We start from the raw sequence: 24,880 nt of genomic DNA on the forward strand, positions 1-24,880 counted from the left end.
ACTCTGAGCGGAGCTAGCGATGCTAACGATGCTAACAGGCTCCAGCAGCAGCTTGTTTTACACACAAACTGATTATCAGCAGCTGCAGATTTAAACTCTGATGCTGAACAGCAGCGACTGTCCTTCAGTTCACTGATCATCACTCATTAATTTATTATTAAACTAGTATAAAGGATTTTAGTGTGTAGCTACAGTGTGTGACCACAAGAGGGCGGGAGAAAGCGATTATCTTCCAAAAAATAAAAATAAAAGTTAAAAAATCTGTTTACTATATTGCTCAGATATTTTTTGAAATTCTTTTTTGACTTTTTAATTTTATTAATTGTCCTTTAGGTGGTTTTATCCAGCTTGATGCTCTGATCTCAGCTGGTTGAAACTTATCACTAATAAATATGCTTTTCTTAATATTTGTGGCTTTTTGAGACTTTGAATCTCAAAATTATCCTCAGTTAATATTTCTAGGAGTTTTACAGAATAAAATGTAAGTTGTGTTTTTTTTTTCAGCTACGTTTTCATCTAAAGTAATAGAAATTGTTACTTTCTAAGTAGTTGTTTTTCATTTTGTGTCTAAATTATTTTAATCATTAATCTCCATCTCTAATAACATACAAGTATGAAATACATAGATTATTATTCACAGGATTAAGTTAATATAGCTGTTGTCATTAGAAACTATTTAGTGAAAAGTTAAAAGTTTATCAGTTTTATGATGGTTGATTGAGTTCTTACTGCCCTCTGGTGGTGAACTATCATAACTACAGACATTCTTCATGGAAATTGTTCAACCGGATGTTTATCTTTATTATAATTTTAATTGTTATAAAGTTAGATCAAGTCAGCTTACATTACTGTCGTTAAATAAAAGTCACTGCAGAATTTTATTCAGTGATCAGAAAAAACTGTAAGAGTTTAACACAGCAGCTTTATTTTATGATTTAAAACTGTTTTTATTATATATATAACTCCAAACAGTGAATTGAAAAATGTCAGGATAATATTTGAGTCAGTAAACTGTCAATATGACTCAGGAAGACTGTTAGTTTTTCTCTAAACTCCACATTAATTGGATATTAAATGTCAATAATGCAGCATTATCAGGACTGTAGTTCCCACTATGGCCACCAGAGGGCGGAAATTCCCCGCTCTGAATATAGAGGTGAGTTTGTAGAGCTGCAGCTGGTTTCTGATTTCTGTTAAGTTGATCACGTTTATATCTTTCTCATTATAAATATTAATGTTGTTATGGTCTGTCTAATAGACTGACAGCTGATTTAATATATAGATGTTTTATTTACAGACAGATAACTCATCTATATATCCTAAATAAATTACATATTAATGTTTACTGATGAAATAAATAACTGGCCAAGATGCTGAGTTTCCTGTTTAGTCAGGAGAATATTTATGATTTTTCTTTCTAGAAAACAGAATAATTATGATAATTGTGCTTTAGTGCCCAATTATATAATTTATAAAACATCCTAATAAAATTACACACTTATGCTTTCTGATAATATAATAAACTAACGAGCTCAAATGTACTGAGGAGAATTTAGTTCCTTGTGTTTTACTTTGAAAGAACCCAAAGGAAGTGCTTTTCACATATCAGCTCTCTAGCTTTACTCTTGTTGTTGTAGTTACACTTCGGGTCCACTAGGGGGCAGAAGGCTAAGTTAGCAGTTAGCTAGTTTCCCGCTCCTGATTGGCTAATGAAGCCCTTGTTGCTTTCTTCGTGTTTCTGCTGCTTTATTTCTTAAATCTTCTTTCTACTTTAACATGAAATCAATGTTTTATCTGTCAGTGTGAACTAGAAGCAGCTCCACAGAGATGAAAACAGCCCGCAGAGACTCTGAGCGGAGCTAGCGATGCTAACGAAGCTAACAGGCTCCAGCAGCAGCTGTGGCTCCTAAACTGGAGCTTCAGCTCCAACAGAGCTGAATCAAAGCTCTACAATCTGGTTTAGACGATAAGATGCTGAGCTTCCGGTCTGAAGGTAGGAAAATATTTATGAAAAGTTAAATTATCCAGGAAACAGTCAGAATGATGTTGATGTTTGATGCCCCGACTGCAGCTTTTAATACAGGAAATGAGTAAAGGTCACGACCTTGAGCATCTTTAATGGGATCTACTTCAAAAACTACAATTCTTAGATTTCAAACTAGGTGCAGATTATTTTACACTAAGGAAAGAATATTTAAAACCAAGTTTTTAGTCTTTTGATTCATAAAACTTCAGTCCAGGTTGATTTCAGGGCTTTTGATGTAACTGGACCACAATCATCTGGACCACAGTCACCACGTCCTCCATATAGAAAAAGAGTGGTTTAAACTGTGTCAGAGGTCACTGAGGTCACGGAGAAGCTCCCTGGTTCAAGGTGTGGTTGAGCTTCATCCTTGCAGATGATTCTATATTTCTACTAAATGTAGAATTCAGTAAGGAGTTATTTTACAGAGAAGCTTCTTCAGGAAGTGGAGAGTTTGAGATCCAAATGCTGCTGGAGAAAAATCCGTCAGATGAATGTGAGGACAGCAGAGCTGCAGCCGACAACAGAGGAGTGGAGGAGAATCTGGGACCAACAAGGCTCCTGAAACCATGGAGGCCCAGAAACCACAAGAGGTGAACTGGAGAAAGATACTAGAAACATAAACTACAAACTATAATGAAGAGGTAAAAACCAGAGAGGTAACTAGTGGCTCGACTCCATGCAGAAAGATGATCATCAGGCAGTGAGAGGTTGTTTACCAACTCCTGGATTTTACCTGGATTTATGGTCAAAGTCTCACTAATCACAAACTTCAAGTATTCTGCTATTGGTGTAGAATAATCTTGACCACATTTTAAGAGTTTAAATATTTTATCTTTCAAACTTTAACAAACTAAAGATGCTCAAGGTGTAGAAACAATAGGAGGCTTTTTAGCCACTTCCTGAATTGGAAACTCAATTACAAGTCAACTTCTGTCAAATTCAAAATGTTTGCTGAGTTTATATGAAACACCAATTTATTCAGAAGAACCTGGATGCAGCCGTCAGGATGCCGCTGCCACCGTCGCCGCCGACCCACAGAGTGCCAAGAAGAACCTGGATGGCCTGCTGTCACTTCCTGAAGGCTCCTTCAGAATAAAAGCTCCTCATCATGTTTGTTATCTGTTCTCCCAGTAAAATAATCGGTTTTTATTTCCTCCTCTGCGTCCAACCATGAATCAATCAATTATTCTGGAAACAGGAAGTGGAGTAGGCGTTGATGGTGTGACCCTGACCCGGTGGTGTGTTCTGTATATAAGACGTGTAAATATGTTCAGCTGTTAAACTGTTTTCCTGTAAAACTTTATTTCCTCTCTTATTTCTCTCTTCTGTTTGAACACGAAGCCGTTTGTACATATCAGAAGAGACACTGCCAGACTGAATGGACCGGTTCTGACCGGGCCGCAGTCAGAAGGGACCAATATTCAGGTGGCAGGAAGGGTTACCACAGCAACGACCTTCACCAGAACCAGTAAGACCTGCTGGGTGAAGTTCTGGTCCAAGATTTGGCTGAAACCTGAATATTCTCCCTGCTGATGCCACGTTTGAGGTGTGTGTGTGTCTCTGTCTGTGTGTGTGTGTGTCAGGGTGTGTGTGTGTGTCTTTGTGTGTGTAGGTGTGTGTGTGTGTGTGTGTGTCTTTCCGATGCAGATTGTTTCTGACTCATACTTGAAGTGTCCGGTTCTGTTTTTGTGCTGAAAGTTTGAAACAATCATGTTTTTGTTGTTTTTTCTCCCAAATCCAAACTTTAAAAAAAGGAGGATCATTCCAGAATCGGGTCAGAACCGGCCGGTAGTCGGGTCAGAACCGGCCGGTAGTCGGGTCGATGGTGGCGGAGGAAGCACAAAGCGGCGGCGCGGTCCGAGCTGCAGCTCTTTGGATCATGTGACGTTTAGTTTCTTTCTGAATGTAACGTGTTTGTTCTGGTTCTTCTTCATGTGTTTTTATGCCGCTGCGCCACCAGCAGATATTTATTCACATCCATCCATCCATCCATCCATCCATCCATTTTCTGTTCACCCTTGTCCCTAATGGGGTCGGGAGGGTTGCTGGTGCCTATCTCCAGCTACGTTCCGGGCGAGAGGCGGGGTACACTCTGGACAGGTCGCCAGTCTGTCGCAGGGCAACACAGAGACATACAGGACAAACAACCATGCACACACACACCTAGGGAGAATTTAGAGAAACCAATTGACCTGACAGTCATGTTTTTGGATTTATTTATTTATTCACATCCAAATAAAAACTAAATATGAAAAACAATCTGCATTCCTCTTATTTAATTAGTCATAATTTCATTCAGGAATTAAGACAACTGCTTCTAAACGCTTCTGACTTTCCAGACTTTTTATTTTATTTTTTATATTTTCAAATGTTTTTTTAATATAAAAATTAAAAATGTAATTAGGGTTGGTTGTGTTTTAACTAAACCTTATTTCATTTTATTTTCCTCTATTTCCAACCAGGTGAGACTAAATTTCAAAAGTAAATTTTTATTTTTGTGTTTCATGAATTTGCAGAGAAATAAAAGTTGAACTTTTCTCCTTCATTTGCAACAGAAACTGGACTAAAATCCTGGAAACATTTTGTGTTTTTACAGATTTCAAACTGAACACTGGATGGAAAATCAATATTTTCCTTCTAGTTTCAATGACCTTAAAAGTTCCCAACATGTGAGGACGAATAAAAAGTCCCAAGTTTCCGAGTGAAGAAGAAAAAGTGTTTCTGCAGATGAAGTGAAATGTGGAGTAAATTGTTCCAGATCTCCTCCGTTGTTGTTCTGAACATGTTGATTCATCAGCTCAGCTTGGACCTGTGGCTTCTGGATCTGAACTCTGACCTTTTTTCCTGGATTAGAGACGATTCTGAAGCCACGCCTTCAGTCGTCGCTGGCAACGCCCCTTTTTCACCGAAATCCTCAGAAAACAGAAGACAAGTTTTAAAAAAAAAGTATTTTAGTGTAGATGAGCGAGTGGCGGAGAGAGCAGGAATACAGGCTGCTTATCTAAAGGTTGTTGGTTCGAGTCCAGCAGGGATCTTGTTGTGTTTTGACTCAAATAAAGGAAAAATTAAAGTAAAACTGGTCAAGTTCAGGACTCGAACCTGCAACCTGTGGACTCCCAGTCCACTTCTTATTCCTCTGAGCTACTGCTCAATACAAAAAGTTATGATTTCCGCGTAAATTTGTCATAAAAAAATCACCACATTTTGACACTTTGTAAAATTTTGGTGAAAAACCAGCCGAGGGAAGAAATGAGGCGAGGAAAAGTGCTGATGATTTGATCAGAGGACTGCTGGCTGCTTGGAGCTTCACTGCTTCACATTCTCTTCATCTTCATCTTCAGACCAAAGACTTTCCAGATTCTCTTCAGCGACTCTCGTTCAGCTCCGGCGGACCTTCGTCTGTTGGCCGCTAAATCCGCCAGCAGGACTCGGCTTCTCACACGCTGAAGCTTTATTTCTTCATCTTTACACACAAAGACTTTCTCTGGGCCTCGACCTCAGAGGGAACAGTTAAAGCCCGACGAGCCGAGCGGAGCCGCATTTTCTCCAAACAGGAGAGTTTCCAGAGTCTTCAGCAGTGATGAAGGTTAGTTAGACTAGTTAAAGCAGAGCTCTGCAGCCTGCAGCTCGTTAGGACTAAACATCACAAACTCAACTTTAAACAAGAAACAAAGAAGATTTGAACCATTTTCTGTTTTTACTGACATTTAGTTTTTAATTTTCACAATAAAATGACATTAAAATGTTTCAGTAACTAAATCTGATACAAATAAAAATCACATTTTCAATATTTTTCATTTAAACCTTTTTGTACAATATTAGAAATAAAAGATGCAAATAAACAAATAATTCAGTTTCTTTTTTAAATAAGAAAATAAACATTTAATGACAGAATTCCTTTATTGATCACTTGATCATTTCTAGGTTTTATCAATAGAGTGGAGGACTGACCTATTGATTATTTTATCAATTAATAATTGGTGATTAATAAGAGATTTTTATTTTTTTACATAATTAGAACCTGGTGAAGCTAAAACTGCAGCTTAATGAGTTCTGAGTAAAAATATTTACAAACAGGATTTTATTTCATCTTAAATGTAAAATTATAGATTTTTTTGTTCAGTTTTGGTTTAATTACATCTGAATGTTTTTTTTCCAGCAAATTAACTTTTTGAGTGAATACTGAAGTTATTGATTAATCGATTACCAAATTAGCTGATTATTATTTTAATAATTGATTAATCTTCATTTTATTTACATTTATTTTTCTTGATATTAAAATAAAAACTAAATTCAAATATAAACATATAATAAAATGTAGAAAAAGTAAAATTAAATATTTTGTCTTTAACAGTTAAAACAGATTAAATGAAGTAAATATTTAAAATGTGGTTTTGTGGCTCTGGACCCGTTTTATTAAACTGGAAAATAAAATAAAATAAAATAAAATGTCTCTAGATTGTAAAGGTTGCAGACGACTGGACTAAACAAAGGACCAGAACCAGGACCAGGATCAGAACCAGAACCAGGACCAGAACCAGGAGAAACGGCAGCAGATTGTCTTCAGTTCATCCTGAAACTCTGAACTGTGGAGAAAACAAGAACGAATTAATTGATCTGAAACAGAACCAGTTCAGTTCAGAACCGTTCATGTTCAAAGTTCTTTTCTTACTATCAAGTTCTCATAAACTGAGCAGAAAAAAGAAGAAATAAAAAAGAATCGTCACAAACTAACTGAGGAAAGAAAAACAGAAAATGTTACAAATGAGATGAATTTCTAATCTTAAATTAAGTTATTAATATATTGGTGTAAAGATTGGGATTTTGTGATGTTGCAACGTTTAAACATTAAAATAATTTCACTTTAAAAACTGAGGTGATTTTTAGGAAGGAAGGAAATGTGAATAAAAACTTAAATTGTTTAAATTGTTAATATCATAATTTAACTCTTCATCCCAATTTGACCAAATTTGATCACATTAAAAATTAAAAGTGGAATAAATTTCTTGTACAAAATCAATTTTGAAAATATTTCTAAAAACATGAATGAAGTTGCAATAAAAAAATGTTTATTGTCTCCAAAACTCAGACACAAAACAAACAGGAATTGATATTAAATTTTAAATTTCATTTACAGAAACTCATTACAGGGAAAATTTAATACATAATTATGAAATTAATGTCAAATCTTTTGTGGGAGTGAAATAGAAAGTTATTTATTTCTATTATTTATTTGTAATTTACTTTTTTGGATGTAGAAGTGACGTCACAATTCTCACATTTTTACACACTCCAATAAAACACTGTGACTTTGACTAGTCCACACTTCATAGAGGCGTAGGGTGCAGAGTGAGGACTAGGACCCGGCCTACGGTGGTGTGCTCTTCACTGACGTCATCATTGTGCGACTATTAAAGACGTGAGACATGCGCAGTTCTGTGATTGACTGTCTAATAAAGTAAGTGGTGTCTTTCCTCCGGGTTCAGCTGAATAGTGAGTAAAGTGACTTTCTCCGACTTTTCCCGCCTTAAGACGTCAAACGCGAACAAGAGGAAACTGCGACATTAATAATAAAACAGCTCGACTTTTCCCAACTCATAACCAGAACTTATAATCAAAGCTGAGAAGTCCGAGTGGCGCCATGTTGTCTTTATGAAGCAAGACAAAGCACAAAATTACACTTTTATTAAAGCGCAACTAACAACCTATATGGGTTCTAGATGTTTGGTCAGAATATGACACAAATAAATATGAAACCAATAACTTACCGAGCAAAGCGGATCGGTTTTAAATGAAATACAGAACCGGTGTTGATCTTCTTCTTCTTCTGGGTTTTACTGGCGGCTGGCAAACCAACTTCAGGTGCTTTTACCGCCACCTGCAGGACAATCATAGAAGCTCACCTTCAGAAGAGAAGCTAGAACCGGAAGTTGAGGATTAACATTAAAGTTTTTATTACTTCTTGTACTTTTATTTAATATTCTCGTTCAAGATACGTTTTTCTAACGTTAGAATACATGCAGGAAAAATTAAATAAATCTGACATGTTTCATTATTTGAATGCAAGGGTGTAACTTTGTGTTGCAAGGTGAGGAGGAAGAGATGTGTGTGTGTGTGTGTGTGTGTGTGTGTGTGTGTGCGTGCGTGTGTGTGTGTGTGTGTGTGTGTGTGTGTGTGTGTGTGTGTGGGTGGGTGTGTGTGTGTGTGTGTGTGTGAGGAGGTGCTGATGCAGCCACAGTTACTGGAAGGCCTTTTTTTCTTTTTTTACCCTCCACTTGCTTCCATTAGTGCCGAAGCTAAAGACTTGGAGGCCAAGCTGCTGCAGCACAACCCCAGACACAGGTTGCCCTCTGAAGGAGTCTTCTCCACCCTGGGTGCTCAAATGCTCGACCAAGAAGATCACGACTCTGAACGCTAAAGAATCCGGTCAGTGATGCAGCTGATTTTTCACAATCTGCTTCTTCTGCTTTGACTCTAAAGATTTTTATAAAGAAGATTTTTTTTGTCTGCAGATACTTATTTTCTTTCCTATCCTATGTACATTTAGAAACAGAAACAAGAAAATATATATTAACCACCATCAAAGCTTAAAATATGTTAAAACTGATTAAGTTACAGCAAAAACATTTATTCCATAGTGAGAGAATGTTTGGAGTGAATGTTACACAAGCTGCTAATGATCGCTTCTATATGACCAAGCTGTGTATTTGTGTAGTTAGCTCTGTGAGAAGACAGAGGAGCTTGATTTATTTTACCTGTCAGAAACCAGGAGGATTTTAGTGTGTAATTACAAGCTGTGACCACCAGAGGGCGGTAGAGAGACAGTTTCTGGAGGAAACCACCTTAGAAAGAAAGTCAGTGAAACATCTTGTTCACCATAATTTATTGTTGATCTTTGTCTTGATATCCAGTTCTATCAATTCTGGGAAAAACTGAGTTTATTTTATTAGTAAATCATAAAGAGCCAGGGTTTTTACTCTTTTATCATGAATATTTAATATTATGTACAAGGTTTTTTTATTTTAAATAAGCTTCTGGAACAACAAAATCAGTGGAAGCTACATAAAAGCATCATATTTATAATACTAGCAATATGCAAACAAACATTAGAATAATGGAAGATTAAAGATGCACAAATTACAGAAATTATTTAACACAGTTTGTTTTTTCTATATTCTGCTCCACATCTTTCAGGGAGAGATTTTTTTTAATCAAATTTAAATTTCTAAATTAAAAACTAATGAAAACTAATAAAGGCCTTTGATAAATAGTTTTATTTTGCAGAACAAACAAACCAAACCTCACATTTGCACATACAAGTACAAACACACACACACACACACACACACACACACACACACACACAAACACACACACACACACACACATGCTAGCAGCTGCAGTGAGATCTTGACTGATGGTGTGTGTGTCATCAGTGCCTCATCATCACCGGCATGTTCATCAAGGAGAAGGTGGGTCCAGAACCAACCTGAGCAGGAACAGAACCAGGTGGAACATGTTTCCATGTTCTACTAACCTGATGGGTCAAACCATCAATATATTGTTATTTAAGACCATTTTCAAGATAATAATAATGCAAGAACACATTCTTAAAGTTCAGTAAACTTTTAATTTATTGACCACTTAGCACTGGAACTGGAAGACATTTTAAATATCTAAAATAAATAAAACAACAAATAAAATGAAACCTGAAGTCTCTGTAAACAAAACTATCCTACAAAAACAGGCTGGTTGAGATTAAAACACCAACCTGAAGACTTGAATCATCCAGTGTTTGGTAGAAAAAGGAAAACCAGAAACAGTTTTCCTGTAACAGTAAATTGTTTTTCTGCCATTAACACATTTAGCAGCGATTACATGAGGTTGATTGACAGCGCCAAGCCCCTCCTCCTGGCTCTGATTGGCTGTTTTTGCTGCATTTCTTCAGACGTTAACATCAGCTCCAGGTGCAGGGAAGGAACAACGAGAGAACGCGTTTTTTTGTTGTTGTTTTTTAAGTGAAAGCGATTAAACGTTATCTGGCGAGTAACACGTTGAATTTAAAGATGGTTTTTGGCTTAATCTGGATTGTGAGTGGATCAAGATGACTAGTTGTAGTGGAGACTTTGGCAGATGAAAATATGGACATTGGATGGTTTATGGTAGAAAATAGAAGAGGGGAAAAGATAAAGTTAAAATGGACTAAATGTTGGTTTCTTTGAGGAAAAAAGAAAATAATGAAGGAAGATTTTAAAGTTTATTAAAATTGAAGGCTGGACAGGAAATGATTGGAGTAAGTCCTATCAGTCCTATCAGTTTGTCAAATGGATTAAAGAAAGTTATTGGAGATGTAGAACTAGCTAAAGTCTTAAGGGATGGAAACCTATTTATCATTTGTAAAAACGCTGAGCAAAAGAATAAAATTACAAATGGTGTGTAAAAAAGAAGTGATGGAAAGAAAGAGGAGTAAAAGGAGTAATATCAGGGATTCCTGTAGGAGAAACTTGGAGGAGCTAAAGAAAATAATAAGAGGAGGAGAAGTTACAGGCTTTTAGGAGTGAGGAGAAAATGGACCGTAGATCTGAACTACTGGATTCAAAGATTTAAAGATCAAGTTCTGCCTGATAAGGTGATGATTAGTTACATGAGCTTTAATATAAGAGTTTATATTCCTCCACCTCTAAGATGTTATAAATGTCAAAGGTTTGGACAAAATGTGAACGTTTGTAAAGGGAAACAGAGAAGTGGAGGAATGGAGGTGAAGAGGTGGAAATAATCCTGTTAAATGTTGTAACTGTGGAGGAAATCATACTGCAGCAAACGCAGGATGTACGGTAAGAAAAGAGGCGGCTGAAATTCAAAGAGTTAAAACTGATAAGAGAATTATTTCTGCTGAAGCAGTGAGAGAATTAAAAAATAATGATAATGATCCAAAAACAAATTATGAAAGGAAAAGAGTGGCAGGCAATAATCAGTGTAATATTACATTAGAAAAATTTATTCCTTTTCTTGCATATTTCATAAATTGTTCAGAACAAGGAAAAACTAAAACTGACAAAATAAAAGTCATAGTAAAAGCAGCTACAAAGTTTTTTAATGCCAAAGATTTAACTTGTTAAAAAATCCATGATGAACTTAGAGATGGAGAAAAATCATCTGAATCTGAAGCTTCTCAAATCGTCACATTATTCTAATAATGAAACGCTGGCAGGCTAATAGCAAATGATCAGGAATTTAAAGGCTTCATTAATAATCTAAATACAAAACCAGATATAATTTATATTCAAGAATCATGGCTCAAGCCGTCATTACAGTTTAATATTCATGGTTACTCAGTAAAGACAGGATGAATGGGATGGAGGAGGCTGGGACATATTTTTAACGGAAAATATTCTATTTATTCAGCTCCAAATAATGTCAGATTTAGAAATTATTGCTGTAGAAATTAGGACAAATGATGAGAATATTAAAATAATAAATTATTACAATCCTTTAAACAATTACAAAAGTTAAAACTTAAACAATCCCAGAGCATGGAAGGGAAAATAGTTTGGTGTGGGAACTTCAGCGCATTTATGGGAGATCAAGATGATAATAATGGAGGAACTTTAGAAAAGATGATTGAAGAAAAAGATTTGGTGATATTAAATAACGGGGTTGGCTCTCAGGTGGACTTGGTAAGAGGTAAAGAATCGACTATTGATCTGATATTAGTTTCTCAATCTTTAGCTGATATTTGCAGCTGGAGAGTTTAAAGAAAACACAATGAAATGATCATTATTTTATTTTTATCAGGATAGAAATAGAAACAGAAGAAAACCAGGAAGAAACTGAAGGAGGTGGAAATTAGGGAAACAAACTGGGATAGTTTTAAAGTGAAGAGTGAAGTTAATATGAAAAATGTAGATATAAATAAACCGATAAATAAATTAAATTCAGAAATGAGTTAATGTATTATTAATACAGCCAAAATATTTATTCCTAGAAGTAGTGGCATTAAAAAAAGAAAATAGTTCCTTGGTGGACCAGAATGTTCAACAGCAGTTAAACAGCAGAATAAGGCTTTTAAAAATTATTTGTTTCCAAAATCTAATTAATTATAAAAGGAAACAGAAGTTATAAAACTATAAGAAATGATTAAAGGGATTATTGGAGGAAATATTGTGAATCTTTGGGGAAAAATAATGATTTAGACAGAGTTTGGAATAATATTTAAAAATGTCTGGAAGTTCAAAAGAATATTTTTCCCAGTAATAAAAGATAATGGAAATATTATAATAGATAATAAAAATAAAGCTGAGTTATTAGTTAAAGCTTTTGCAAAGATACATAGTGCAGGAAATCTAAATAATAAAGAAAAAAGAGGAGGTGAAATAACATTACAGAGAAATATTGACTTATTTCATAATGAGGAAGATTGTGAGGATTTTATTAATATGAAGTTTTCTTTGTTAGAATTAAATAAAACATTGAATAATTCCAGTAAATCAACTCCTGGAAATGATCAAATCAGTTACAGTTTGTTAAATAATCTTAGTGATTTGAGTAAAGAAATATTATTAGAATTGTATAATAAGGTGGGAGGAAGAGATTTTAGCTGATAAATGGAAAGAAGCCATAATTATTTATATTATATTATAGTATATTATCATTAAACCGTCTGTAAACCTGCAAAGATCCTAATTCAGCTGAAAGTTATAAACCAACATCATGTTTAGGTCAAATTATGGAAAAAATGGTAAATAAATTTATTTTTTATGATCTAAGGAGAAAATTAAGTTTTATTAATTTGGGTTTAGAAAAGGCAGAAGTGGAAAAGATCCTGATTATGTCTGGAACATGAAATTAGATTAATTTAGCTCAGATTAATAAGGAGAATTTAATAACCTGGATGTGGAAAAGGATTATGACATGTTATGGACAGAAGGGCTGTTGGTTAAAATAAAACAAATAAAATATATAAATAAAATATATAGATGGATAAAAACAATTAACTGAAAGAAATATTGGAGTAAAATAGGAGGGAAAATAATTTCAAAATATCAAGTTGAAAATGGTAATATAATAAGTCCTATGCTATTTATTATAATGATTAATGATATTTAAATCTTTTGGTGTCTCATTATTTGCAGATGATGGTTTTATTTGGAAGAGGAGAAAAATACAGAATTTGTAAAAAGGAAACTAGACGAGGCATTAAATAGTTTATAAGATTTTAGATTCTCAACATCAGAGTCTAAATTTGTTGTTTTTACTAATAGGAAATTAAATATTAATGTAAATCTCAAATTATATGGGGATGTTATAGAAAAGACAGATCAATTAAATATTAAATATTTGTGTATCTGGTTTGATAAAAAACTTACATGTAGATAAAATAGTTGAAAAAAGTAAAAAACTTTTAAATATAATGAGATGTTTGAGAGGCAAAGAATTAAACACATTAAAGACAATTTATATTGGACTAATTAGATCAATGTTTGATTATGGTTTTATTTTATACAATTCAGCTTCAAGTCGTTTATTAAAAATAGATATAATACAATATCAGGCATTAAGACTTTTGTTGTGGAGCCATGAAAACCAGTTTGAGCTCTACTGGTTGAGATGGTGAGATGCCTCTGGAGCTCAGGACAGAAATATTAAATATTAAATATTAAAGGACAGAATGAAGGTCATCCTCCATAAGTTACGCTGCAACCTTGTCAAGAAAAAGAAGAGAAACAAATGAATAGTTTTGGATGGATAATAATAAATAAAGTAAAAGATGTAGGAATAGATAACTTTTTAATTAGTCCTGTGGTTTTTATTCCTGTTATTCCATCATGGATCTTTGGCTGAAGTTGATTTAAACTTTCTGAGAAAAGAGAAACAGTTAGAAAAAAGGAGGTGGAAAGTTATATAAAAAGAGAATATTCAGAGTTTATACAAACATATACAGATGCTTCTAAAATGTTAAATGATAGAGCAGGTATATCATTTATAATTCCAGATTTAAATATTATGAGAAATAAAAGAATAACAGATAAATTGACAGAGTTTACAGGTGAATTAATGACTATTTTAATGGCTTTAGAATGGATTGAGGAAACAAGAGAGAGAGGTTTTAATTTGTTCAGATTCAAGTTGTGCATTAATAAATATTCTAGAGTTAAATTCAGAATCAAGGTAGATATTATATTGGATATAATTCACTCAATTTTTAGGATTAAAAATTCTGGTTCTCATGTTAAACTAGTTTGGATTCCTGTGTTGTGGTAGGAAATGAGTTGGCTGATAGTTTTGCAGCAAAAAATAATATTGTTGGTTTAAATATTAAAATAAGTAAAAATGAGGTAAAAATATTATTAAAATGTAGATCAAGAAGAAATGGCAAGAGCAGTGGGACAGAGGAGGCAGGTTGGTGAGATTCTGGAACCGGTTGAATTAAAAACTGTTGTTTCTGCAGCGTCAGCGGAAGAACCAGCAGGTTTACCAGGTGATACCAACCGGACCGGACCGACCCGTCCAGCATCCGCTCTGATCAGCTGATTGATTAACTGATCGGCTGGTTTCAGGGTCTGAGCTCGGCCACCAGAGACACCTACGACTCCCTGCAGATGCAGCCGCTTCCTGCCCGCTAACGACCCGCCAACCGGATCGGTTCTGAAGAATCCTGCAGATCAGAACCAGGTTTTACTCTGATTGGAGACCAACGGCTCCTTAACACCTGGGAAATTTAACGCTTTTTCCACCTGATTTGGAGCTTTAAAATTCAGAAATCTGACAGTTTTTTCATTTCGAGCTCATAAATATGATAAATAATTTTCATTAGTTTAAAACCAATAATTCCACTTATTAATTATCATTGATGCAGAGAAAGTGAGAAGTTTCATTGTTGTGTAAATATTTGGATGTAAAATAGGAGGAAACCTGCTAAAGTAGTGTGATGCCCACTGGTGTGTTCCCACAATAGGAAAAAAGGAGCATGAATTTCTTTAAATGTTTATGATTAGTAGTTATTTTATTTAACAGGGGTTAATGACGATGGGTGTAGTTACGGTGTTTCACCAGTAGGTGGCGCATGGAGACGCTGAGCTGCCTGTTTCTCTTCCGTTTCTCATAAACTGAGAAATTGGAGAAACAGAAACTACGCTCATTTACATGCTGTTTATCAGGTGAGAATAACCTTCAAGTTTATTTTAACAAAGTTCTTTTTTTTTATTTGGTGCTGTTCGAGGAATGTTTAGGGAAATGCGTCAATGTGTGAAAAATATTGGAAGAGTTTTGTCGTGTTTCGGAGCTAAGGGCGGCTAGCGGAAGTAGCCAACATGCTGTGATGCTAGTTAGTTAGCACAATGTAGCGGAGGATAATAACGGGTAACCGCTTGTAAAGGAAGTTGGGATATATAACCCAGACAACAAGCTGAGTTTGCTCCCAGTTTCATAGTGGAGTCAAACTGGTACCAGTAGGTTCTGAGTGTTTGTGGCCCGGCTGAGATATCTGGGTTCCTGGTTGGTGGATGGAAAATATTTCAATATGAAGTCAATAATTTATTGATCAGAGAGGATTTCTCTGGGCTTTTATCAGCAGAAAATCCAGATTGAATCAGTCTGTGGTGACAGAGGACAGCTGACCACATTTCAATCAATTATTGATCAATAATAAGTGATTATGGTGAAATAACAACACAGCGCCCCCTAGAGTATGTAAAAACATCCGCCCCACCCACTGCTGTTATTTAAATCTATGTAACTGAGTTAAAACATCAAACCATCAGAACCGATTGACACACCCAGCAGGAAGTCGGCCATTTTGGATCAACTGTTTTTTTTTTACACTTTGACTTTAGAAGGAAAACCTAATTTAAAAAAACTAATAAAAATGTCAGATTAGTCCTGGAGATCTCAGATATTTAACTCCCTGAATGAATCTTTCCTCCTCTCTGACCGTCGCTCTGTTTCTGAGTGTTTCTGGTTTTTAAATGTTTTAGGAAATAACAAATATCTCTGAATTTATTGGTTGAATCGCAGTGATAATTTCCATAACTGTTTACAAACTCTTACTAGTAAACCTGTTTTGTTTTCTATATTTTAATCAGTGAATTGTTTCTCTACTTGATGTTTCCAGCCTTCATTTTCTCCTTTAGTCTGAACAATCAGCAGTGGAGTTTCCTCCTGTGTCTCTGCTGGTTCCAGTAGAAACGCTGATCTGGTGTCAGAGGTGATCCGCTGCTGGGATCTGATGGAAGCCTCTCTGTGGTTCTGAGAGGAAGATGATGATGATGACGCTGATGATGATGATGATCCTCCTGCTCGGTAAGATCACCTTCCTCTCTCTGCTCCTCATCCTCTCCAGTCTCTCTGCAAGCTGCTGATCAGCCTCAGAGCTTCTTGGTTCTGGTTTGTTCTTCTCTCTAACTGACCCCTGGTGACCTCAGCTGGTTGTTGGTTCTGGATCAGAACCTCAGGTTCTGGTTCCAGCGACTCGTCTCTCACCAGTCTTCCCAGTAGATCTCACTGGTTTATTGTTGGACTCTGGTCTCTTCCATCCAACCAGTGGCTCCACTTTGCCGTTTCCTGTCTGGATCTAATTTCTCTGGTTTGGGTTCAGCAGCTGATCTGGTTCTGATGTTTTCTATCAGTTTCTATCAGGTTGTAGTTCTGTCAGCATCAGAACCACTGAGACCCAATCAGACCAGTAATCTGGACTTTAGCTCCCAGAAACATTAACCTCAGAAACCAGTGATGAATGTCTGCAGATGTTGAAGGTTCTGGTTCTGGTTTTTCTTCCTGTCTTCAGTTTATCTACATAAATGTTCATTTGAATCCAAGATGGCCGCCTGGGTGGTTGTAGTTTGTAGTTTGTTTCTCCTGAATTCACCTGGGTCTCACAGGTTGGTGGTCATAATGTTCTGCTGCTGATGCATGATGCTGGTCTGACCATTAATGGAGAATCAGGTTCTGGTGGGTCCGGTTCTTCTCTGGTTTACTGGTTTTATAAAACCAAACCTGATCTATGGATGATATTCAGGATGTGATGATGAGTTTTTGTATCACAAACAGCAATTCTTTAGTCAACAGGAAAACTGCAACATATTTATTGCAACATGTTGAACTAATCCTGGATCCTTTAACAAATATCTTAATGTATTTATGACTAGAATTACATTTTTAGATATCTGGGTTAAGACTGTAATTGTGTAAAAGCTCCTTTTGAGATGATCGCTCACAATGAGGTTCTATTGAAGTAATAAAAATATGTAGAATATACAGAAGTTTCCAAATTGTTGTTTGATCAACAAAGACGCTTCAGTTTCACAGCAGAAACTGACTGAAAGTTACTGGAAGGTTTAAATTCTGTAACTATAAAGAATCAGGACCAGAAATCCCAGAAAAATAAAGTTAGAAGAATTTTAGTTTTTCAGGAAGTCACAGAAACAGAATCTGCCCCAACAATCACCAAGATACTAAAACAAAAATCTTTATTATCAAATCAGTTCATGAGATAAAACAACCTGAAAACTGACAGCAGGATTTCTGCAAATAACAACAAAGAAGCTACCAACTCGTTTTGAGTTTCATCTGTTTCAATCTTTCAGTTTTTAAATTTTAACAGTTATTTTAATGCACTTTTATCAGTTTTATGACTTATTGCTGAATGTGAGTTACATATTACATGAACAGAGATCATTGCTGCCCAATCAGAGTTCAGTATCACTGAGCTGTTTAGCAGACAGACTGAAATCTTTCATCACTAGTGAATAACTGATCAGTATTTCTACACACTAAACCCTCGTCTTGTGTCCTCAGTTTCCCAGCATGCTCTGGGTGGAGTGGTGGAGGTTAATGAGGGGGCGGAGTCTGTCCTGCTGCCCTGCGTTTACTCTGATAATCCACCTGGAGATCTGTTCCTCATCTGGACTCGCAGTGATCTCAGTCCTAACTCCGTCCACCTACGGAGAGAAAACGGTGACGATCTTAAGAACCAGAACCAGCGTTTCAGAGACCGGACCTCCATGAATCCTGACGCTCTGGATACTGGAAACTTCAGCCTGACTCTGAGGAAACCTCAGCAGTCTGATGGAGGAAACTACACCTGCAGCATCTCTGATGGAAGAGAAGAACATAACCTGAAACAGATTCATCTGAAGGTCAAAGGTCAGATAAACAAGCAGCACACCCTATTTTAAAGTTCTACGCTATGAATGAATTTATTGAAATGAGAAAATTAATAATTGTTCATAGTGTCTGTAACCATGGAGACCATCCCCAGAATAACTCAGAATAACCAAGGAATGGATGAATGGATTATTTTTATAATGAAATTATTATTAATGCAATAATTTCTATAATCTGAGTTACTATGGAAACAGATTTATTTCCTATAAACCTGCTGTTAATTCATAACAAAATGGAAATGCTTTCATTAATATTTCATGTTTCTTTCAGTCTCCATAACTGACCTCAGTCACTATTTTAGTCTTTAACAGTAAAGCAGTTAATGGCTCTTTAATGACAGCAGCTTCATTCAAACACATTCATGTTAATATCAATAAAAATAAAATATGAAATGAATTAGATCAATATTCAGCATCATTTTATGACTTCTTAAAAGACTTTATATTTATTAAGATTATAAAACATGATTTATCATGACCTTTTTCACTTTTTACACTATTATTTATGTTCTGATGATCTTTGACCAGCTGGATAAACTGAACATTTACAGGATGAATCTCCAGGAATAATTAATATTTGTGTTTCTCATCTTCAGCCTCCACAGAACTAACAGGTTTTGTAGATCTGCTATGTATAGATCAAACCCTCTGATGCATCAATAACTGTCACATGAACCACTGATGGATTCAAGTTTCTGATTTTATGTTGATCATTAAAGAAATGATTTTTCTCCCTGCAGACAGAAACTGAATGATGACATCAAACCAGAAAATGATCCAAACTGTTTCTGATCATTTTATTTCCTCTCAGTTGATCAGCAGGAGGTCGAGGTCACTGAAGGGTCAGATTCTGTCATCCTGCCCTGCACAACATCATCCCACCTTCCTGAGGACACATCAGTGGAGTGGACCCGGTCAGAACCAGAATTTATGATGGTTCACTCAAGCATCTACCAAAGAAAACTGGACAGTTTTTGCAGCTGCCGAACAGAGATGAACAAAGACTTCCTGATGACCGGAGACGTCAGCCTGACCCTGAGGAATCCCAGAGACGGAGACGATGGACGCTACGTCTGCACCGTCTACAGAGACCAGGACGTCCTGAGACACACTGTGGTTCTGAAATATGTCAAGAAAGGTCAGAGCATCAGGTCAGAGCTGCTGAAGAAGGTCAAAGGTCAGAGTGAGGTCAATCTTTCTCTGTTTTTCCACAGAACCCTTTCCATCCTGGGCCACAGTTCTGCTGGTTCTGGTTCTCATCGTCTCTGCAGTTTTATATAATTTTAAAGATTATTTCCTGCCAGGTGAGTCTGAATGTTTCTGACCCAGAATGCTGCGAGACATCATGTGACCTGTTCTGGGGGTCAGAGGTCAACGGTTCATCTTGTCATCAGTTCAGATCTTTCTGTTCATTCATGTTCAGATCAAATGCATTGTAGTTAGAAACATCATGAACAGAACCAGAACCAGCAGCTGCTGTCTCTACAGTCTGTTAGAGTTAAAGGAACTCAGTGTTTCTGCTGTATTTCAGTTTTCTGGAAGTTTGTTCCAGATTTATGGTGCATAGAAGCTGAATGCTGTTTCTCCATGACTGGTTCTGGTTCTGGATGTAGAGCAGAACCAGAACCAGCAGGTTGATCCAGCAGCTGCAGATCTTTAATCCGTTCAGTGATTTATAAACTAGCAGCAGGATTTAAAGTCTCTTCCTCTCAGTGAAGGACTGTGGAAGTGGGCGGAGTTTGGATGTTTTATTAGTTACTAATAAAGTTAAATAAAGTAAAAGAGAAAAACTAAACATAACAGAATTCACCATTTAAAGTAAAACTCTGCTTCTTCTGGGCTTGATGAGCAAACAGAAAATGTCTAAAGCAGTGGGGGCCACAGTGGGCCCCTGAGGGCCGAAACCTGCATGTTTTAGTCTCTCCCTGGTTTAACAAACCTGGATCCAATGAGGCTCGTTAGAAGAACATTGACCTGCTGAAAAGGTTGTTTCTACCACCAGGAGAGACTAGAACCTGCAGGATGTCGGCCCTCCAGGACCCACTTTGGTCTAAAGTAATAAAATACAAACATTTTTCTTCTTAAACACTAATAGACTGTATCTTACCAGTCTGATGGTCATAAATACCATAAACTACCTACAGACACAACTTCAACAGATCTGCACTGATTCCTGAACATTATTTCACATCTGAACAAAACATTAATCATAAAGTGGCTGCTCCCCCTAGTGGTGAAGCTAGAAACTACAATTCAGTTCTGCCTTCAGAACAGTTTCATCCCCAAACTGCCTTGAGGATGAAACACTGCTGTCGGATTTTTCTCTCTGACTTGAACGTCTCAGTTACAAGGAAACATTTTCACCAGAAACACCTTCATGGTCTCTGACCTGATGGGTCCAAACTGGTCCAGGAGGAACTCTGACGATATCAGCTCTCTGCTCATCATCTGCTCCACTTCTCTCTCATCGTCTGTCCGTCTGTCTGTCCGTCTGTCTCTCATCTTGTTCTCTGTCGTCTCTCAGCTCCACAGGTGAAGGTGGATCCATGGGTGAAGTCTGTCCTGCTGCCCTGCAGAACCAGCGTCTACCTACCTGGAGGCTCTAGAGTGGAGTGGAGGGACGGAGAGAACAAGTTGGTCCATGTGTATCTGAAAGGTTCTGATGATCCTGAAGAACAGAACCTGACCAGCAGAACCAGGATGGGTAAAGAACCACTGAAGACTAAAGACCTCAGTCTGACTCTGGACCGCCCCTCAGTGGCAGACAGCGGGATCTACACCTGCAGAGTCTCCATCAGGAAAGGAGTCACCCTGATGATGAAACGGGTTCATCTCCAGGTCAAAGGTCAGTGGTATAAATGTTGGATATTTCCAATTAGATGATTGGTGGTGATCAATAGCGATGATTGGCTGATTAGAAGGTCAAAGGTTAATGTGATGTAATGAGTGAGGAAGAGGAGGAACCAGATCAGGAGGTTCAGGACAATCAGGGACCAGAGTCCTGAAGAAGCAGCTGGAGACTTTGACTAGGACAGTGTCCCCTGCTGGAGACACCAGTTACTGTTCAGAACCACCAGACGGGTCAGAACCATCAGAACTGACGTTCCTGCAGCCTGGAAGCAGCAAACATGTTGTGAATGAGGAAGCATGTGGACTGGATTTTATTTTTGTTTAAAAAAAGTTTTTTCAACGTTTTGAGATTGAGTCTGTTTTGCTTTTTTGATAAAATTCTCCAGCTGCAGAAAACAGCGGCTCACACTGGATTGTGTGGTGTGCTTTGGTAGATCGTCGTTGCCGCTCCGATCTAAATCAGGGTTTTCCCCGACTGGGAGCTTAACGCAACCTGTTGAATGTGACAGGTAGCCAATCCTCCATGTTTTCTGAGGGGAAATTGAGGGGAATCCCAAACAGCCCGAAGTCCAGCGAACATTGGAGATGATATGTGGAAACAACATTAATGTTTATTCAACATGCAAAGAATATAGAAATGACAAGAGGAGGAGTTGGAGCGAAATTGCTACCGCAGTTGATAAACCCGGTAACTTTTCAGCTGTTCTTTGTTAACGTGACGTAAATAGGTTCTAATGATTTTCATTCAGTCAGGACTTTACGCTGACACTAGCCACATGCATTGCAGGTAGATTGTAGTAAAGCATTGATTAATACCTGGTTTTAAAATTAGTTCACTGGACTTGTAGCCATTATTTTGAGCCCATTGTTGGACACCACACGGCAGGAACGAACCCGATGGAACCGTTATACCTAGGATCTCTATCGGCTGTGTGGGTCTGTCAGGTTTTGAAAATGGGCCGACAATCGGCCGACAGCTCTAAGATCGTGTCGTGTGCGCTGGGCTTTACACTAAGGAAATGAGGTCAGTGGAGAGGACTGGAGTTGAGCCTTTTTTCATTCGGTGTCATCAACAAAAAGAGAAAAAGGTCGGAAGAGACGATAATGCCGATAATTAAAAAGGTCGTCAATAGTTTTAATTTATCGTACAATTAGGCCTGTCGCGATAAACGGTAAATCAATTAATCGTACAATAAATTAAAACTATCGACGTCATTTTAATTATCGGCATTATCGTCTCTTCCGGCCTTTTTCTCTTTCTGTTGATGACACCGAATGAAAAAAGGCTCAACTCCGGTGCTCTCCACTGACTCTTCCCTTCCTCATTTCCTTAGTGTAAAGCCCAGCGCACACTACACGATCTTAGAGCTGTCGGCCGATTGTCGGCCCATTTTCAAAACCTGACAGATCACACATTAGCCAACAGAAATCCTAGGTATTACGGTTCGATCGGGTTCGTTCCTGCCGTGTGGTGTCCAACAATGGGCACAAAATAATGGCTACAAGTCCAGTGAACTAATTTTAAAACCAGGCATTAATCAATGCTTTACTACAATCTACCTGCAATGCATGTGGCTAGTGTCAGCGTAAAGTCCTGACTGAATGAAAATCATTATAACCTATTTACGTCACGTTAACGAAGAACAGCTGAAAAGTTACCGGGTTTATCAACTGCGGTAGCAATTTCGCTCCAACTCCTCCTCTTGTCATTTCTATATTCTTTGCATGTTGAATAAACATTAATGTTGTTTCCACATATTATCTCCAATGTTCGCTGGACTTCGGGTTGCGCAGTATCAGCTGTTTGGGATTCCCCTCCGTAATTTCCCCTCAGAAAACACGGAGGAGAATCTGCGCTTTCTGATTGGCTACCTGTCACATTCAACAGGCTGCGTTAACGATCCCAGTCGGGGAAAACCCTGATTTGGATCAGAGCGGCAAGGACGATCTACGATAACACACCACACAATCTTAGAAAGAGCAACGTTTTAAGATTGTCATAAGGGGAAAAATAGCAGCAAAAAATCATGTAGTGTGAATTATTGCATCAGGTAGTCGATGTGCCCATTTTCTCTATTTAAATCTAATTATTACTGAAGGGCAACATAATATACAGACTTCATAATCTGCACTCTTTTGGTTGAATGCAGAATTTATTTCCACTTTTACTTTATGTTGTTTAGTTGTTTTTTTTCCAAGTGAGTTTTTTGTTAATGGAGACTGAGAATCCATTTTATTTTTGTTTTTGGTTGTTTTGTTTATTTTGTTTATCAGTTCCAGTGTTAAGTGTTCTTTTGAAAATAAAGTGTATCTATCTTTGGCAGGAAATCACATGCATAATTACGTCATTTCCATTAAATCAGTGTAAAAAGGTCTTCAAACAATATTATCGTTTATCGCAATAATTTTTGAGACAATTAATCGTTGAGCAAAATTTGCTATCGTGACAGGCCTACGTACAATTAATTGATTTACCGTTTATCGCGACAGGCCTACGCATGAAGTTTGCATGTTCTCCCTGTGCATGCTGGGTTCTCTGCGGGTTCTCTGGCTGTTAGAAAAATGATCTAAGTTCATTTACTTGTGAGTTTATTTGAAAAGTTATGTTTTCATATTATTATTTTGTGTGTTGTTTACTTGACTCCTTTTCTTCTGTGATACACTATTAACTATTTTTAGGATGTTTGCCTGGAGGCTAGAGACATTTGCACATTCCTGTATTGTCAGCTTTCTGTGGGGCTGATTGGTTGCGGTCAGCCTCATGCCCTTGTAAGGGCATGTCCACAGAAGGTTCCAGAACATCCTGTAGTAAAGGTCATTGGTCAAATTCTTTGTGTGACTATGTGAAAAAGCCCAACCTCATTTTTCTAATAAAAGAGCAGTGCGGACAAAAGATCTGGCAGAGTTGATCCCAGACAGTGTTTGACAGCGGTTCTCCGCGTCTGTTTTCAGCTCTCCTCTTCTGCAGAAAAGTAATTTGTGTCTCTGGTCGATTCTTTGCAAGTTAGGAACTAAAATAAACCTATCATTGGCTTCCTTCCACAGTCCAAAAACATGACTGTCAGGTTAATTGGTCTCTCTATATTCTCCCTAGGTGTGTGTGTGTCTGCATGGTTGTGTGTCCTGTCTGTCTCTGAGTTGCCCTGCGACAGACTGTTGACCTGTCCAGGTGACCCCGCCTCTCGCCTGGAACGTTACCTGGAGAGGAATCAGCATCTCTCCTCCTTGTGTAACATTTAAGATTTTAAGGAGCTGCCAAGTTTACTTTGTGAAAATGCAAAGAACAATCTTCATAGTTACATTGTTTTGTTACTATAGCAACAATCTGATGCTCTCAGATTAATCTTTGGGTTTCAGATGTTCATTAATGCATCTTAGTAAACTACAACTACCTTTGACTGCTAAGTTAACCAAACTAGGCCCCCTCTCCCAGATTTCACTAAATTCATGGTGAAATGTTGTTAGTGGTGCTGATGTTCTTTGCAGCAAGAGGGGCCCCTAAGTCAGATTCTGCTCAAGGCCTCATAAAGCCTTGGACCGGCCCTGCGTGATGAGCTAGACCCGCTGCACAGGCATCTCTGCTGCTGGATGTAGAGGGACAAACAGGAGATTTAATTTATGTGGCTTTAGTAGCTCTTCCATTTCGTGTCTATTGAGTTTTTATTAAGCACCACAGAGACTGTTTTGGTTGCCTGATTTCCATTTTGGCAGATACCATTTTTTTTCTGAAATGTTGCTCTATATTATCAAGAAAGTTGCTAAATTGGCAACAATGGGTGATTATTGTTAACTGTAAAAGTGCAGATATGACCTGGTTGGCTGATTTGTCAGTCAAACCTCTCAC

The 24,880-nt window shown here is 37.2% G+C and overlaps 1 protein-coding gene and 1 long non-coding RNA gene across 4 annotated transcripts in view; both read left to right on the forward strand.

Moving 5' to 3' along the window:
• Positions 1 to 3,196: 3,196 nt before the first annotated feature.
• Positions 3,197 to 4,006, forward strand: LOC116715739 (uncharacterized). Its single transcript, XR_004338232.1, has 2 exons — positions 3,197 to 3,604; positions 3,639 to 4,006. It is a non-coding gene; the product is annotated as an uncharacterized LOC116715739 (long non-coding RNA).
• Positions 4,007 to 15,062: 11,056 nt separating this feature from the next.
• Positions 15,063 to 24,880, forward strand: part of LOC116715650 (NLR family CARD domain-containing protein 3-like) — a 30,867-nt gene continuing 21,049 nt past the window's right edge. Inside the window, exons 1-6 of one of the 3 annotated variants that reach the window (XM_032556204.1) lie at positions 15,063 to 15,183; positions 16,205 to 16,324; positions 17,819 to 18,166; positions 18,998 to 19,324; positions 19,401 to 19,490; positions 20,711 to 21,031. In XM_032556204.1, the coding sequence (XP_032412095.1) occupies positions 16,282 to 16,324; positions 17,819 to 18,166; positions 18,998 to 19,324; positions 19,401 to 19,490; positions 20,711 to 21,031 (1,129 nt within the window). In that variant the 5' untranslated portion in view covers positions 15,063 to 15,183; positions 16,205 to 16,281. Of the gene's footprint in view, positions 15,184 to 16,136; positions 16,325 to 17,818; positions 18,167 to 18,997; positions 19,325 to 19,400; positions 19,491 to 20,710; positions 21,032 to 24,880 lie in introns of all 3 variants that reach the window. The other 2 variants (XM_032556202.1, XM_032556203.1) reach the window with 2 other exon arrangements.

Source organism: Xiphophorus hellerii, chromosome 24, assembly GCF_003331165.1.
Source record: "Xiphophorus hellerii strain 12219 chromosome 24, Xiphophorus_hellerii-4.1, whole genome shotgun sequence".
NCBI classification, from domain to species: Eukaryota; Metazoa; Chordata; class Actinopteri; order Cyprinodontiformes; family Poeciliidae; genus Xiphophorus; species Xiphophorus hellerii.